The 16,118-nt window shown below is 42.9% G+C and overlaps 1 protein-coding gene across 1 annotated transcript in view; it reads right to left on the bottom strand.

Annotated features, from left to right (window-relative positions):
- LOC128088304 (lethal(3)malignant brain tumor-like protein 4) overlaps positions 1–16,118 on the bottom strand; it is a 43,796-nt gene that overhangs the window by 10,862 nt on the left and 16,816 nt on the right. Inside the window, exons 5-18 of the mRNA XM_052698682.1 lie at positions 15,981–16,069; positions 14,673–14,777; positions 13,939–14,074; positions 13,457–13,548; positions 12,335–12,486; positions 10,750–10,826; positions 9,231–9,316; positions 6,487–6,597; positions 5,210–5,324; positions 5,006–5,105; positions 3,963–4,142; positions 2,493–2,624; positions 2,038–2,099; positions 132–298 (exon numbers count right to left, since the gene is read on the bottom strand). Of these exons, the coding sequence (XP_052554642.1) occupies positions 132–298; positions 2,038–2,099; positions 2,493–2,624; positions 3,963–4,142; positions 5,006–5,105; positions 5,210–5,324; positions 6,487–6,597; positions 9,231–9,316; positions 10,750–10,826; positions 12,335–12,486; positions 13,457–13,548; positions 13,939–14,074; positions 14,673–14,777; positions 15,981–16,069 (1,604 nt within the window). The remainder of the gene's footprint in view (positions 1–131; positions 299–2,037; positions 2,100–2,492; positions 2,625–3,962; positions 4,143–5,005; positions 5,106–5,209; positions 5,325–6,486; positions 6,598–9,230; positions 9,317–10,749; positions 10,827–12,334; positions 12,487–13,456; positions 13,549–13,938; positions 14,075–14,672; positions 14,778–15,980; positions 16,070–16,118) is intronic.

The following is a 16,118-nucleotide window of genomic DNA, read 5'->3' as shown; positions in this document are numbered from 1 at the left end:
CAGCTATGGCATATGCAAAGCAAACAAAAAAGCATTACCTAGCAGGAAAAAAAGGTGTTTTCCAATTAGCACTGCAGAAAAAGGGGGCCCTGGGACCCCCCCCAGGAGCAGAGAGGAAGCAGGAAACTCACCTCTTCCACAGTCCACTTGGACACATGTTTGGCTGTGAGGCCCGAGACCTCCGGCAAGAGCCTGCAGTGCTGCTCCCAGCAGAGATGGAGGCGGTGGCTGGGGTTAGAGTCCAGGGCAGGCATGAAGATGGACTGGTGGAGGGCCTGCTGGAGGTTGAAATCGAGGTCTGTAAAGAAAACAAGACAAGTCAGAGCAAGCTTTCAAGAAGGAGCAATTATGGAGAAGAAGGAAAGGTCAGAGTTTGGAGGGAAAAGCAAGGCAGGGCACACAGACAGCCAGGCACTGCTACTGCAAGGCACAGTGTGTTCTCAGGGCATGCTCCCCCACCCTCCTGAGAAAGAGAAACAAACAAACAACAAAAAAAAGATAAGATTGCCAGGCTGGATATAATATCGTTAGCTTCTTCCCAGGAAAATGATGTCACGCTGTTAACACAGAAGATGCTTGCAGCGTTTTATTGACAAGGTGGAGGAGTTCTGGTAACAGCATCTTCGGCTGGAAACTAATGGCACTGGCCCAGCTGCTGGCAGCCTGTGAGGAGTGAGATGTGTGCAGCTGATGGCCTGGGCTCACTGCCTCCCCAGGAGACTCCCAGGCCAGGAGTGCTGCATGTTACCTCCAGACATCAGTTCCCTTGTGCATCCAGTGATGGAAGCTTTAGAAATCAAAGAGGGGGAAAAAAAAAAAGAGAGAGAGAAGAATCACCCCTCCCTGATGAGATCATTTGAGTAGTGCAGAGTCATGGTCCTACAGGGATTTGCCCAGTTATACAACAGGAAGTGAAGCAGAGGATGGAAATAACACGGAACACACTTCTCTGGTTCACAACCAGCATTATGCTTGGTCACATCAGAGGCAGAGGCTGGCCTGGCACAGTTGTTACTCTTCTGTCTCCTGCTGTGTCATGTTACCTTCATCTTCACCTCCCTAAGCAATGTAGGATGCCATCAAACATGGGTCTCTATCGCTAATAATGAGACCAGAGAGAGGGGTTAAAAACCCACAAATAAAGCCTAAGTAAGAACTGCTCTTCAAATGGGATGGAAGCTGTGTGCAATCACGAAATTACAGGTCAGTGGATTACTGCAGAATTCCTCTCCACTGATTTCCATCGCTCTGCTTAAGGTGAATGCGACAGGAAAGCAGACAGCTTTCCCTGCCAACTGCAACTGCAGCTCAGAGCTGGCAGACTCCTCCAACTGCAGAAGTCAGCACTAGGTGAAAATGTATTAAAATAAAGCCAGGCACCTGTCCCAGTTTGTGCCTGCTTAGCTATTTTTGATTGGAGTCTATTACCATGTTAAATCCTCCTAAAAGCCTGGTCAGCTTGGTTCTCTGAAATGGCTTTTTATAGTAAATCTGAAAGTTAAGCATATGGTTTGCTAAAGTGATATCAGAAAGCTTCTCTTCAAACTTAACCTGTCAAGTACCAGAACAAAAAGACATTATTTTCCCATTTGAATTTTTATTTTCTTTTTCATCCTGAAGAGAACCTTCCAAAAGTCACCCCAAGTGATTCTAACTGTTCCTCTGGATACCTGCAGAAAGAAGTTGATGGAACTCAGCAACCACCTGATAGGTTTGGGTTGTGTCTGCAGAATGGTTGTGGAATGGGTAACAGCCTCCCTTTGCCACTTCAGGAGAACAAGCAATGCTACAGGAGATGGTGAAAGCTTGTCTTCTCAATTAATAAACACAAAACTTCACAAGGTATTAAACCTTACACTTCTAGGCAATTTTACCCTTCTTCCTCATTTCAAAGGAAGAAGGACAACCACCATCATCATCTCCAAGCATGCACTCTCTTGATTGTGGTATCAAGAACAAAAAGAATCTGTGAAGTTTTAAACGATCCTCATAGGTCTGGTATTTTGCACACACACAAATAAGTAAAAACCAACCAACCTTTCCCGTCGTTTTCCTGTTTCACCAGCTGCAACTTTATGTAGGCATGTGAGCATCCAAGCCTGAAACATCAATCACAAAGCATCTCAAATGATGACACAAACTGGTGCAACTGCTCCTCTATGCAGATCTAAGGGGGTACTGAGGAACCAGAACATTCTCCCTCTTACAATCAGCAAGAGAATTTCTTTGTCCCTGGCTTCTCCTCCTCTAAACTAAGAACTGTGATATTAAACTCATACCTCCAACTCAGAATGGAGTTCGCTGTGGGAAAGAAAGCCCCCAAATTAGTGTGAGCAAAGATTAACAAGTAATTCTAAAAGCCCATGCTGTATATCTCCAATCAAACTGAGTTGTTCTAAGCTCCTGATTAACACCTGTGTCTCAGATATCGCAGCAGCATCAAGAAACACAACTTCGTATCCACAAAAACACATCACAAAAATCTTATTTACTTTTTGGGTTTGGCTTTGATGTTTCCAGAGGGTTTCTCTTCTACCCTGTCTTTTGCTTCACAGCTTTCAGACTGCTCTGATGGACTCTGAATGCTGCTCTGACATGACTTTTCACTCTCTTGTGCAGATTTCCTGGAGAGACAGACAAATGATAGGAGCTAAGCTGACATTCTCAGTTTCCTTTTCCCAGAAGAGAGCAAAACTGGCAAATGAGAGTAACAAGTACCACCTAGTGGTGAAAGCTCTCCCCTACCATCCTTACTGCTGCAGCCCAGAGTGCTTTTTTTACTCTTTAGCAGAGATTGAGAGACATGATACAAAATAAATCAGACCCTGTGGACAAAGGCTGCAATCCCAGCAGCTACAGGAAGCCCAATGAAACCGATTTAGGATTTATGAACCCTGGATAACGTTGAAGACAACTTACATGACTGAGTTTGTTGCTACAGTTGCCCAAAGGAGGATGAACAGCAGGAAGCTGTAATACCTGCATAACGAATTCAAACCTCCCACTATCAGGAAATGAACTGCTCAGAAGAATGTAAAAGTAATACAGTTTTAGAATGATATTGGTTCTGGGAGAATCTGAAAACTCTTGAGGGAACTTAATGGCAGTGGTGCCATTGAAATGCAATCGATTTTGTTGTCAAGAGTAACAAAAGGTTACTTTTCTGCATGGCACTGGGATGACAGGAAGCAAAATTTGGCCATGTGCACCTTGGGACTGAGAAGTGTTCCTTTTGTCTGAACAAATATACCAAATATATACAGAAAATGTTATAAATTTAAGCAAAGCAAAGAAGCTCTAAAATGCATACTAGCCTTAATACACAAAAAAAGGCCAAAACTAGCACTGGAGATTGCCCTGGTGAAGCTCAATTCCTACAGCCTAGAAATGACAATAATGAAAGCCTGTATGTCCAGATTTGTCCCATGACAGACTAACTGCTTCCTGCAGTCCAGAAGCCAAAACATGGTTCGTCTCAATGATACCCAATTCCAAAATTATTGTAAGAAAATAAAATATCTGAAGGGGCTCAATTTATTGGCCAAGTGATACATATGGAGTCATTACACCTACCACTGTAACATGACCGGCGCTGAGGTGGATTGCAGTTAGGATTTAATAGTGCAAAATAATCTTGCCTGACAGTTTTAGGACAGGAAATGAAGAAAAAGAATATATTTTAAATTGAAACAGCAAGAAAAAAAAAAGATTATGGAGACAGAATGCAATTTCCTTTGTTGGAACGTGACCAGAGCAGCAGGATTAAGGAATCAAAAAAACCTATTAAGGCACATGAGGGTATAAAAGCACACTGCTCTGTGTTAAGAGTGTCTGGAGCATGGGCCAATATTATAGAAAGATGAACTGAATGCACAACTGATTCTCTGCCAATTCCTGTGTTTTTCAGCCTTGTAAAATGGCATTGCTCTGCAGTGTGCGTCCAGGAAATGGGCTCAGCTCACCTGAATTGTGGAGACTCCTCCTGAGAAGACTCTGCTGCTCTGAGCAGAACTTGGGCTGGGGTCTCCAGCCTCTTGGCTTTCTGCAGGCTGCTGCTGGGGGAAGGCCTCTCCCCACCTAGGCGGTCCTGTAACACGTTTTCTTTGTTGAGGTTCACATCAGAATATGGGCAGCCAACCAACCTGTGTTAAGAAAAAACAAAGAGAGAGAGGTTGTGATGCATGTTCCTGTGTTCCTAAGTCACAGCCTTAGCAGCCTCAGGCAGATACAACCATTAACAAACCCAGGAAAAGGGAGGCCTAAAACTCATCCAGATGGAGTACATTATTACCCAGTTTTAGGTATGGGAAAGCAGAGAACCAAATGGCAGATCTGGAAACTGAATTTATGTTTTTGAAGAATCATCCCAGAGAGTAACAGGAGATCTTCCTGTGTTGCCTGTTTGTCTGAACAACATTTCATGAAACAGTCACTGTTCGAAGCTCTTCATCACAGTAAGCACCACTGGATCCCCAGACCTCCCATCTGAGATTCTTTTCTTGCTCTGTAAAGCTGTTTAATCAAGAAAAACTTTCCTTTTCTGAGAACATGTAAGAAACCAGAGGTAAACCTGTCATCCAAAAGCCAGGAAGAAAACCCTCTGATTCCAATGTGGTGTTAGAAACCACAAAACATGAGCTCCCCCCTCACTCTTATGCTCTAGTAATATACCAGCACTCTCTTCCTCTTTAGCTATTGCCTTGCAATATTCTTGGGCACATTATTTTACATAAGTAATTCCTTCAGTGATGCTGGAATGTAGAAACTGGAACAAATTAATCTACGCTATGCTGTATTGCAGTTGGAACAAACATACTGCTATAAACTAAATTTATGGTGGAACAGCTCATTTAGACACAAGAGGGAGCTGCAATTACACTAATAGCTGTCTCCAGAACACCCTGTGATAATTTCAGTGCAGTGCAGGTGCTTGTTGCTGCATTATTATTGCAGGCAACGCTCAGATGCTCCCAGACAGAACCCTCCTAAGATCTCAGATACGTACGTATAATGCGTTCCATATCGTGGCCCCCTGACATGACCAATGCCATGACAGCCTGGAGTGGGACACGTTTGTCCCACTGTTCCCACAGGATCAACAGCACCTGGAGAATAAAACACAAAGGTCAAGAGATTTGTAAGAAAGCTTCCTACCTCTGAAGAGAAGGCTGCATATGGGGAAAATTATTCATGGTATCATCTGTATTACCTAGAGGGACTTGCAAAGCGTGTCCAGTTTTCGCACACCAGCCTACTGGATGAACATCAGGGCTGTCTGCATCGACCCAGAAATCATAGTTAGAGTCCCAGCCATCAAAATGTATCTAAAAGAAGCACAGTCTCAGTGAGAGATACAGTTAAGGATATGACTCAGCCGTTATTTTCACTTCCCCTTTTGTTTCACCTTGCTCAGCTTGGAGCTGATTCACTCAATCTTTCAGTCAAGCACAACCATCCTTTGTGTTCAATTTGTTTTCCTGTCCCCTCTGTCTACCTTTTACAGAAGCACCACGTTCTGGTGACACAGTCAAATCACAGGGTCTGCAAGAAAGCACAGACCATGGGGTGCCCTGAGGCTCCCCATTCAAGTCTAAATCTATGCAAACATAACTGGTGTTTTAATTATCTTATTTGCTACAAATCCCAAAACATCACCAACTTGGCACGTTTTGCAGTGAAGAAACGAGAATTTTCTGCTGGATGAAGGCATGAGTAATAGCTGGTTTGGATCCAGGTTAGGCAAACAGAGACTAAGGACCACTGCTATTTAAAGGCTGTTGGGCTGTTAATAAGGCAAAGTTTCAAACAGAGGTATGAACTGAACATCTTGCTTCTAGACTCTGGCAAAACTCGACTTTTGCTTTACAACCACAGTGATGAGATTGGGAATCAAACCAGCAAGGGAAAGCAAATGCCCCTCCTGCCCATGGAAGCATCCTTTAGGAAGGACTCCTGTAGCCAAGAAGCCCCCATCAGCACAGCTTACACCTCAGCCAACTGATATTTAATTTCTCATAAACAAAAGCACAAGAGACTCTCCTGGCAGCATATTAATGTGAAAACAAGCAGTTACATTGCACCTATGCAACAAATTCATTCTGGTGCACAAAGCCACCTCCTAAATGGGCCAGGATTTCACTTGCTTTTGGATTTCCCTTAGGAAAAAAATAAACAAATTCAGGTAGCTTCCCACCAGCAGAAGGTTACTGCTACCTTCATTTGTGCAGCTCGCAGATGGAAAACCGTTCTGTCAAATCTTATTTCAAAACAGTTACAGTAAAACAATAACTAACAATGCCAGGCAATTCTGTTAGATTTCAATGGGACAAAACAACAGAAATCATTTCCAGCTGGGCACTCCTGTCGGCTAGATGGCCTGCAAAGCATTTGTTTGCTGCTCCTCACATCAAATGGGTATTTTTTCCTGTACTGCCTATCACTTCATTCCTTAGCACCAGGGCTCTGCCCTTCAAAGCAAGGTCATACCTTAATCCGATGGTCATCTCTGTCAGTTATGGTTGCCACTCTTATCAAGATGGGATTTCTTTTGTCTACAGCCTCCAACTTCATATTCACTTGAAATCCGTGAGCAGGACGCTGTAAGATAAGGTTGTAAACAGAACACTAAGAAGTGAAGGCAGCTGCAACTAGTCTGGATAAAATGCACCTAGTTTTTTATCTACCATTCAAGTGCTTTTGCAGTTTTGCCCCCATCTCCTCTGGCAGACTATTGCAGAGGTTAAAATCAGAGTTTTCTAAGGAAATAAGAGAAGCCTGAGCTTCCCAGAGCAGAGCAGCATCTCAGGCAGAGAGCTCCCCTCTGACAGAACCAAAAAGCCCAAATCCGACCACAAACTCCACTGACAAACAGACTGAACAGCCTGACAGGAAAACTGCTCAACACAGCAGAGATTACCCCTCACCACACAAGGACACCAGCCAGCTTGCTGCTGTCAGACACCTGTAGCACACTGCTGTGGGACATCTCCCTCTGCCACACAACGTGACATCCTTCCCAGCATCACATGCAGCCACCACTGCCTCAGCCTCTGGATATTAATTACCTCTGTTTGGTGCATGTGCTGGGAAACACACCTGGTTTCATTTCAGCGCAATGCATTTTCCTCTGACCCTGTGACTCTGTCCTACCTGTAACCTGGTGTTTTGGGGCATCCTTCTTTCTTCCCACTCCAAACCTCAAGTTTCTCTTTGGTCTTTTGAACTGGATGCAAGTCTTTCAGCCAGCTGGTAGAGCAGAAGGCAGACAGCCTACACTGCTTCTAGTTTTAAGAGATTCTTACTGAGACAGCCAACACCGTCTGAGTTTCTTGAGGAAGGAGCTGGAGTGCTAGAACAAAATGCTGCCCAGGAGATCAGTGAGGCTAATTGAGCCTTGCTGAAGGGCTGCTACCTTTTTGCAAAGGCTTTTGAATGTTTATAAACTGACAGACCAAGACAGTAAGTTAAAATAGTGATGCTGACAACGGTTGTCTCCTGTTGTGTCTTTGGACAGACAAGGCAGAAACCCAGACACAAGATCTGCTGCATGTGCTAAAGATCAGAGTCTCCACACAACGTATATTAGCTCTTGAAAACTGTTAAAAACTAATTCAGTGAGAAACACCAGTTCTGCCTCTCAACTCATATTATTATATACTGATTTCCTGTAATTGCTAGCTGGAAAAATAGTAATAATAATAATAAAATCAATAACTCTGCCATGTATTTGCACTTCAGACCAATCAAGCCAGAAAAGTAACAAGATGCAATCTTGGAAGAGTTCTATTAGCGGCTGCTGTATCAAGTGTCTGCTTTCACTTTTTTTTCTGTTTCTATTTCAAAAAACAGACTTGGATGCTAATTTATACTCCTGAGTTTCATGAAAGTCGGTCTACCATCCTCTCTCAGCCAGGCATCTGAAGGAACAAAGCAATAGCTTCAGAAATGGATATAAAACAGGAAGAGTCAGACGAGGTGGCTGCATTCCCCCTTGGAAGATGCTTCATTTCAGAAGAATCCAGAAGAGGGAGTATCCACATGAAAAAGGCCCCATGTACTGTGCAAAAGCCCTGTGATCTTCAGGTGACATTTCTCAACACTCTTTGGATTCTGAAGATCTGAGGAAGCAGTGCTGGAATGACAGATTACTGAGGACTTCAGACTGGCATCTCTAAGTAGGTTGCACTTCACTGTTTCCACTGTCACAACCAGTTTTATTATCTTTCCAAAACATTTGTCTCTACAACACCATTTCTATTGTTTCTCTGTCAAGAAGAAGACTGGCTGCCTCATTCCTTCTCTCTTGTATTCTGCAGGCTCCTGTTTTCCAGCACTGCTGTGACTTTATGATTCACGTGCTGCGCTCCATGACTGAGATGCAGCCTGTCCAACTGTGAAAAATCTAAATCCAAGGGATGTTATGGAGATCAACTACACTGCAGGTCTCATGCTGTGGCCCTACAGCTCTCCAAAGAGGCAAAACAGCCTCTTTCCATGACACCCACCATGCAGCCTACAGCATCTTCAAATGAATGCCTGCTGAAATCTAGCAATTATCAACTTTCTTTGGCTGGATTTTTACCTCCCTTATCTGGAGCCACCTTGATTGCTTTATCCTCTTCAGTCTCAAAGAGCTTGCCAACACAGTATAAGGGAGGGAAGGTGGTATTAACCTGCAAGTCTAACTTTATAAAAAGAAACCAAGGGAAATGTCACAACGGCACAGAAAAACTTCTTCAACACATTGCAAGATTTAACAAGATGAATCAGCATGGAAGATGCTGCTAAGGGAAAAAGAAAAAAACCCACCCAAACTTTGGAATTTATTCGTTATTCTACAATCTTTTGTTTTGTTTCTGCTCACAGTGAGCTCCCAGATAAACGCACTGTAAGGAAATGATGCCCATGTTCCTACAGCTGAGAGATCTATCTTCAGATTTAGCCTGCAGGATGGGTCTCATTCCACCCAGGAGTTTGGCAGAGATGCTCTGTCACCTGGTGGTATGCTTATTCCTGCAGAGGGCACAGATGGCTCCTTCCTAGAAGTACCAAGATTTTGTTTTGTTTTAGCAGCACAGGCAATTTTAATCTCAGACTCAAAGCAGAAAACACACTTTCATCCTCTTGGCACAGTCATGGTGAACTGTCACAAAATAAAGCATCTAGAAAGAAAGGCAAGATAATGTTTCCCTTTCTCTCCTGAGCTAGGAAAATCAAAGAGATTCACCAACCAGCTTGAATGCTCTTGCTGGGGCTGCCTGAGAGTTGGTCTCTACCAAATATTTCTCCCATGAGAAGGCTTTGGGATCCTTGTATCCTGAAAAACATGGAGAATGAACATTTAAGTAAGAGAACCCCACAATTATTCTTACAAACAACAGAAAAGCTGCTATGCAACATATGGCTATGATGTTAATGGAGCACTTAAAAATGCATGGCATTGGAAAGTGATCTGTTTATTCATGCACACTACTTATAGCACACACAACAGTACTGCAAGTTTCCCAACCTTCTGCACAAAATTTTAACCCCAATCTGAAAAACCTGAAGAGCTTTTTTTTCTGTACAGCTTAATTCATTCTTATTCTGTTGTGAAAGCTGGCAATTAAGAGCAGCTAGTCAGAGGATTCTGTCATGTGCAATGACATCACTAAATTCCTCTCCTGTTTTATTAACCATGCTGTGTGTGAGTGCTTGGCTGTCTGTAGAAACTTCTTGTCTTTTCCCACCTATTCATCCATAGCTGAGTAGAATTAGCAGTCTGGATGTGAAAGCTCCATCACCATTACCTATCTACCCAGGTACCCACATGGCTGTGCTTCTCTCTTCACCAGCAACTCTCAAATGACATTTAAGAAAGTGCTTTACCTTTTTTTCTTCTTCCCATTTCAGTATTTTTTAGCCTCAATATCGTTCCCTTTAGGCAGGAGGGTCCAATCACTAATTGCATAGGACAGACTGCAAATTGCTGCACATAAATCTTTTAGCAGAGAAATGAGAATTGACTGCAGATTCTCTCAGGGGCACAGGCAATTGTGATGTGAGTAGTGGAGCTGTATGCCACAGCCTCGGTGCACACTGCAGAAGCAGGAACAGATGTGGTGCTGCTGAGGAGCCCCAAACCCCTCTAACATCTGCAGTAAAAGGCACAAAGGCTAATTCTTCCACTGCAAAGGCAGCTTGTAGTGGTACCCACTTCACTAAACTCGATATGCTGTAAGTAATCACAGAGTTTCTTCCTCCAAGGCTGTCAATCCAGCTAACAGCAGACATGATTTTTTAATTACTATTATTTTTAAGACAAATGAGAACTTCCATAGCCCTGAAAACAGCACTCATTTTCCTGCAGGCTCTGTCCTTTTTCATTTGCCCACATTCTCTACATTGACTGAATTCCAATGAAGCAGAAAGAGATGTGGCTTCAGTTGCTCCTTCACTTTCAGAAATTCTCTCATCATCTATAAAATCCTGACACCGATTCCTCTTTTTTCCTGCTCGCTTTGGAGGAAATTCTGAAAATAGCTCTGATTTCTTTCCTTCTGAAATAAAACTCAATTGCAAATTACCAAACTTTGTTCCTTTGCTTGAAAGAGCTGTAAAACAAACTACAGTGGCAAAAAGTATGAACAATAACTCTGTTCAATCAGCGAAGAAAAGAGTCAATCTGTAACTTGCAAACATATAATTATGTGGAAGATAAAGCCTGCAGGTTTTTTGGCTGAGGGAGGAAATGTCTCACTTTCAACATACCAGGTGGTGTTGTCAGTGGGGTTCCAGTTTCTTGGCAGTAGCCAACAGGACGAATATATGGGCTGCTAGATTCACACCTGAATCAAAGAGGAAAAGTTGGCACAAGTCAATTTTAAATCAGAAAGAAAAGCAGAATTTCAAATGCTCTCTGATACGCCTTTGCTATGGTAGCAGATGCTTTCAGTGGGTGTGATCATGATGTAAAAGACAAGCACTGCCTTGTTAGAATTTATACACCTAAGCTATCAAGGTATTCAAGCTGCTCCAGAAGACGTCTGCTGCTTTAAAATACAGCAACACCAATAAAAGAGCTCCCACCCCCACACAGACCACACAAACCACAGCTCAGCCTGGACACAAATCATCCGAGTTAAAATACAAAGGAAGCAAGGGAAAGAAAAACCAAACACTTGTCCCTAACTGAAACACAATTACTGTGCAAGAAGGGGCAATGACTTCAAATGTCCTAACAAGAATTGCACATGAGCCATTGTTTCCAACCGAAACCTGTTGGTGGTCTGCCTGGTTCCCAATTTTATTGCAAATATAGACACTCTGAGGCCCTGAAGGAGGGGATGGGTCTATTTGAGACAGCCCCTTTAGTCACAAACTGTGTTTTCGAGTCAAATGCTACTTTGAAGCTTTGTTTGCTTGTGTTTCCTATTAAAATGTTCAAATTCCAAACAAAGCAAGACATGGAAACAAAGCTTCACAGACTAAAATGGTAAAGGAACTCGATCTAACATTCTGCAAATAGAAACAACAGCAGTGCTACAAGGTTCTGGATGATACCTTTTTGGCAAAGAAAGAAAAAACCACCTTGGCACCTATTCTGAAGAACAAAACAAAGCAAATAAAAGGAGGTGGGGGAGAAAATACAGAGCACCGATCAAGTCAGCGCTACGCAGATAAGCACGTGCCTCGTGTTGCTTTCATAGGCAAACTCAAAGAAAGTTTCTCCATTCATGTGGGCTGGAAATCACAGGCCAAAAAGAGAGTATGTTTCCTAGATTAATATTTTACCTGGCCCCAGCATGCAGGGCAGGGATTGAGATTCCCAGATGCAGAAGAACTGCAGTGCAGGTCAGGACTTAAAAGCTTACATGCTGGCAATCACTTTTATTTTCAAAGTGCCTTAACCAAATTCTGCTGAAGCAATTGGGAAGATTTTTACTGATTTCAGTACTGCTTCCAAGTGTAAGCCTGCCAACTTCCATTACTAGTTCTAGAGGATGACACCAATCAGAAGGGTTTGTCACCAGTGGAGCAGCTTATTCTTTCTTTAGTTCTGCAAAGGATAACACGAGCCTGACTCCCAGTCAACAGCTGCATTGCCCTGAACACTGCAGTGGCAGTTCAAGCTAGTCCCACTGATTCTGCACTGAACCAACTAAAGTCATCAAACAGAAAGAGAAACGACTATGCCACATTGTAATAGCCCCCAAATTATTCAGATATTTGAAAACTGATTTAAGATCCTGACTCTGGTGACTATGTTTCAAATATTAGACCTCTCTCTCAGTGAGAGAGCGAAATAAACTGCAGTAATGCTTGCAGACACAGAACAGAAAAAGATGCTGTGTACCAGTAGTCGTAAGTCTCATCCCAGTTATCAAAATGAATCAGCAGGCGGTTATCCACCATGTCACTGATGGTTGCAACGCACATCAGAGATGGATGCTTCTTGTCCACTGCCTCTAGTTTCATTCCCAGACGAAAACCAGATGGCGTGACAGGCTAAGGAACAGGACAGCAGGAAAGAGAAATCAGTCATAGCTCAGGTTAGGCCATTTCAACTAAGAAAACAGTCATAGCCCAGGTTAGGCCATTTAAAGTACTGCTGTAAAGTTGTTAGTTGCAGGTCATAACCCCAAACCCCACAGACCAAAACTCAGGCCATTAGCAAGAGGTCTACAAACTAGACTTCCACGTGTTTTGGCAGTAATTGGCACTTTTAAAGAAGGGCTGTGCAGCCTGAATCTGCAGGTATTTCAATGCAAATTGAAAGGCTATGATGCACAGGCTTGTGCTGCTAAGTATTGGCTAAGGCTTAGCATGAGCACTGCAAGTCCTGTGCTATTGGTAGAAAAAATAGAGAGTCTTCACAAGCAGAGCTGTACGGTTAAGTCCAGATCCCTCTGCAGTCAGTGCTCTGTCCATCAGGAGCACTGAATCCATGGGATTGGGGACTTTGTGTCATCAGAGTACCACAAAATGGGCAACTGTGTTATACAGAAACTGAGGCTAACAACCAGAAAGAAAACAACGGTGGGTGAAGGATGAAAAATACTCAAGATCCATTGCCTCGTAATGAGTCCCAGGGTGCACATGAGCATGCTGCTGGAAACCAGAAATTATTTTAGAAATGATTAAATTAGACGAAAGTGACACAAATATCTCGACTGTAGGGACACAGCAAAACAGTCCATTGCAATATATTTAACAAATGGTGGAGTAAATCTTTTCCTCCAGTACTAAGGAAGAAGGGAAATAGAAATTCTCTGTCTGGACAGCCAGTGACTATGGGAAGGAAGAAAAATTGTACTAGTTTCCCATCTTACATACAAATCACAGCAGGAAACAGCTTGGATCTGACTGCTCTGTGGCCTCTGACATGAGCATATTAAAAACACGTAAATATTCTGGTCAAAACTTGCTTAGCATCAGACCTGTGTGAAAACACCTTGTATTCCATATAACCACTTACAGTGCTGAGGGTCTTAAAAAGGCTTTTCGGAGCTGCTTGAGCTTTGCAGTTCTTCAGATAGGAAGTCCAATTAAATTCTCCCTCCTTGAAACCTAGAAAGAGAGATGAAAAGATTGCTGTACACAGCCCTGTTACGTTCAGATTGCTTTTTCAGAAATGGAAATTACCTTGAAGGATATGAACTCTGCATGATAACTGCTCTTTTACAATCTTCAGGGGTGATGCATCTCAGCTGAAACACCCCCCTCTCTTTCAGTACAATGTCCAATCATTGAACTCAACCTTCAAACGATTCCAGGGAATGGAATGCAGGAAAGAAAGTTGTGAACCCTAATGAAACTCCTTGCTTTACATGCTCATCCAGGGGTTTCTAATCCAACTAACAACTTCACTCTTTGGGAACATCAGAACACACGCAGCCAGGACAAAGAGCTCTCAGTACGATTTATGCCTTCTTGTACACTGCTGTATTACATTCCTACCTTTAGGAGGGAGCAGCTTATGACTGGTTTTTTCACACCAGCCAACAGGATGGATGTCTGAGGAATCAGCATTAACCCAGAAGTCATAGCACTCCGGATAGCCGTCAAAATGCAATCGCATTCTGTATCCTTGTACCTGTGAGCAGGGGAGTTCTGATTATCACACGTGGTCACACACAAAGGAAAACACTCATAAAATGCTCCTCCTGGACTTGGGTTTCTATCTAAGATCTGGTTTTATTTTCCCTCATCTCCATCTCCCACTTTCCATGCTCCTCCTTCTTCGCTTCAAACTGTTGGTGATAAAACTGGCCAGTGCAACTGCAGTGCCCTCATATTGCACACAATGTGCATCCCGTGCTGCAACATCCTGAATGCAAATCCAGCAGGACTTACGTCCATCCCAGCTCAATTCCATGGAACGTGTTGAAGAAGCATAAAAGCATTTCAGCTTGCCAATATTTAGTAAGTCTTAGGGCATAAATGCATTGCCTTTGTTCACATTCATTCGTTTTATGGAATGAATAGGTGTGTTACCATTATGAGTTACAGCTGCACAAATCTGACAGTCGGGTTTCACATACAGATTCTTAATCACTTCACATTCAGTATCTGAAATCCTCCTAATCATTAATGAACTAAAATAATATGCTTATTTTTCCTCTTTTTACTTGAACAGAAATACCATAAATGTAAACAGGATGTTTGGAATCAAAGATAGGAATATCACCTACCTCTGCCACTGTAAGAACACAGAATCGAGAGGGGTGCTCAGGATCCAGCCCTTCTAATTTCATTCCAACTTTAAATCCATTCCGGCCTTGTGGGAATGACTGAGACTGTGAAAGGGAGGAAAGAAAGGAGAAACTTTTTAATTCCTGAAGAGAAAAAGCCATTGCACAGCAGTCATCAGATACACCTCAGGGTTTGAATTTACAGCTCCGAGTGGCAAATTCCATCCCTAAATGATAGCTTTAACAGACAAGCACAGGTACAGAGATCAGTAATGGCACGTTCACCGTATTTCAGGTTCACTTGTTATCCCAATTCGCCTCTGAAAAACATTGAACCACGAGTCTGTTGCATTTAACAGGGAACAAATCTTTCAGCAGACACAGAAATGAGCTCTATTCAAACACAAAAGATCTCCCTGCATAGCCCAGTGTAAGAGGGCTGGCAGAAACAAACAGAGACGAAAGCTCCAATCATTCTGCCTGTGTCAGCACGAGGTCAGCAGGATGGATTTTCCCAAAAGGTAACTTCTCATCTTCAAACAGCAGAAGGGATAAAGCGTGTTTAATCTGGAGCCCATTCACACAGCCATTCCAGAAAACATTTGTGGTTTTCATTTATTTGCAAACTTAATCCAAATTAAACATTTGGAGTATAGTACAGGCTGAAGAATTGTAACCAGAATTGTAAATAGCTTACTGGATCCAATGGAGTACCAGACTTTCCTTCTCACCTCACCCTCCAGGCTGCAAACAGCCCTTGACTTTAGAGGATTCACTCAGAGTTGAACTCCTAATTCAGGCTGGAGCTCTGGAATGCAGAAGCAGCTTCACCATGCCTAAATTAATAGCCATACTCTCTCAGTTTCAGTGGATCTTCCACAACTTCCACCCTCCCTTGTAGTTTATCTCTAACATTCACGACTTGACTTACAGTTCTCTACACAGGAAGGCTGCTGTACAGGCATGGATGAAACACAGGACATATGGAAGACATTAAACTGTTCCTCTCCAGCATTACTTAGAGGTTGCCTAACAACCAACTATTCGGAGCTACCCAAAGCAGACTGAAACAGCCACTGTTTATTTGGGAGTGGGATTCAATCCCTATTTTTTAAAGTGCTGCTTTTGGATGAGGCTCTCAGGGTGGATGTCAGTTTCCACAGCACCTCAGAGCTGGAAACAACTGGGTTTTACTGCCTGCTTGCACCAAAACAGCTAATAAACCCAACTGCTGGTTTGAGGACAGTCTGCAGTTCTGCTTCCACAGAGTTAGTGATTGTGTGAGATTGCCTGAAAAAAGCTTCCAACCTCTCTGAACAGCTTGAGGGGAGCAGCTGGCATCCGTTCCTCTTCTAAGTAGGAAATCCAGTTCCACACCTTCTTCTTTGCAGGAACAGCTGAGCAATCAAAAACAGAAACAAAAATGAATGTTTCTCTCAGGTGCTC

This window comes from Tympanuchus pallidicinctus, unplaced genomic scaffold (assembly GCF_026119805.1).
Source record: "Tympanuchus pallidicinctus isolate F22 unplaced genomic scaffold, pur_lepc_1.0 scaffold33, whole genome shotgun sequence".
NCBI classification, from domain to species: domain Eukaryota; kingdom Metazoa; phylum Chordata; class Aves; order Galliformes; family Phasianidae; genus Tympanuchus; species Tympanuchus pallidicinctus.
This window is presented reverse-complemented; position numbering and strand designations above follow the sequence as displayed.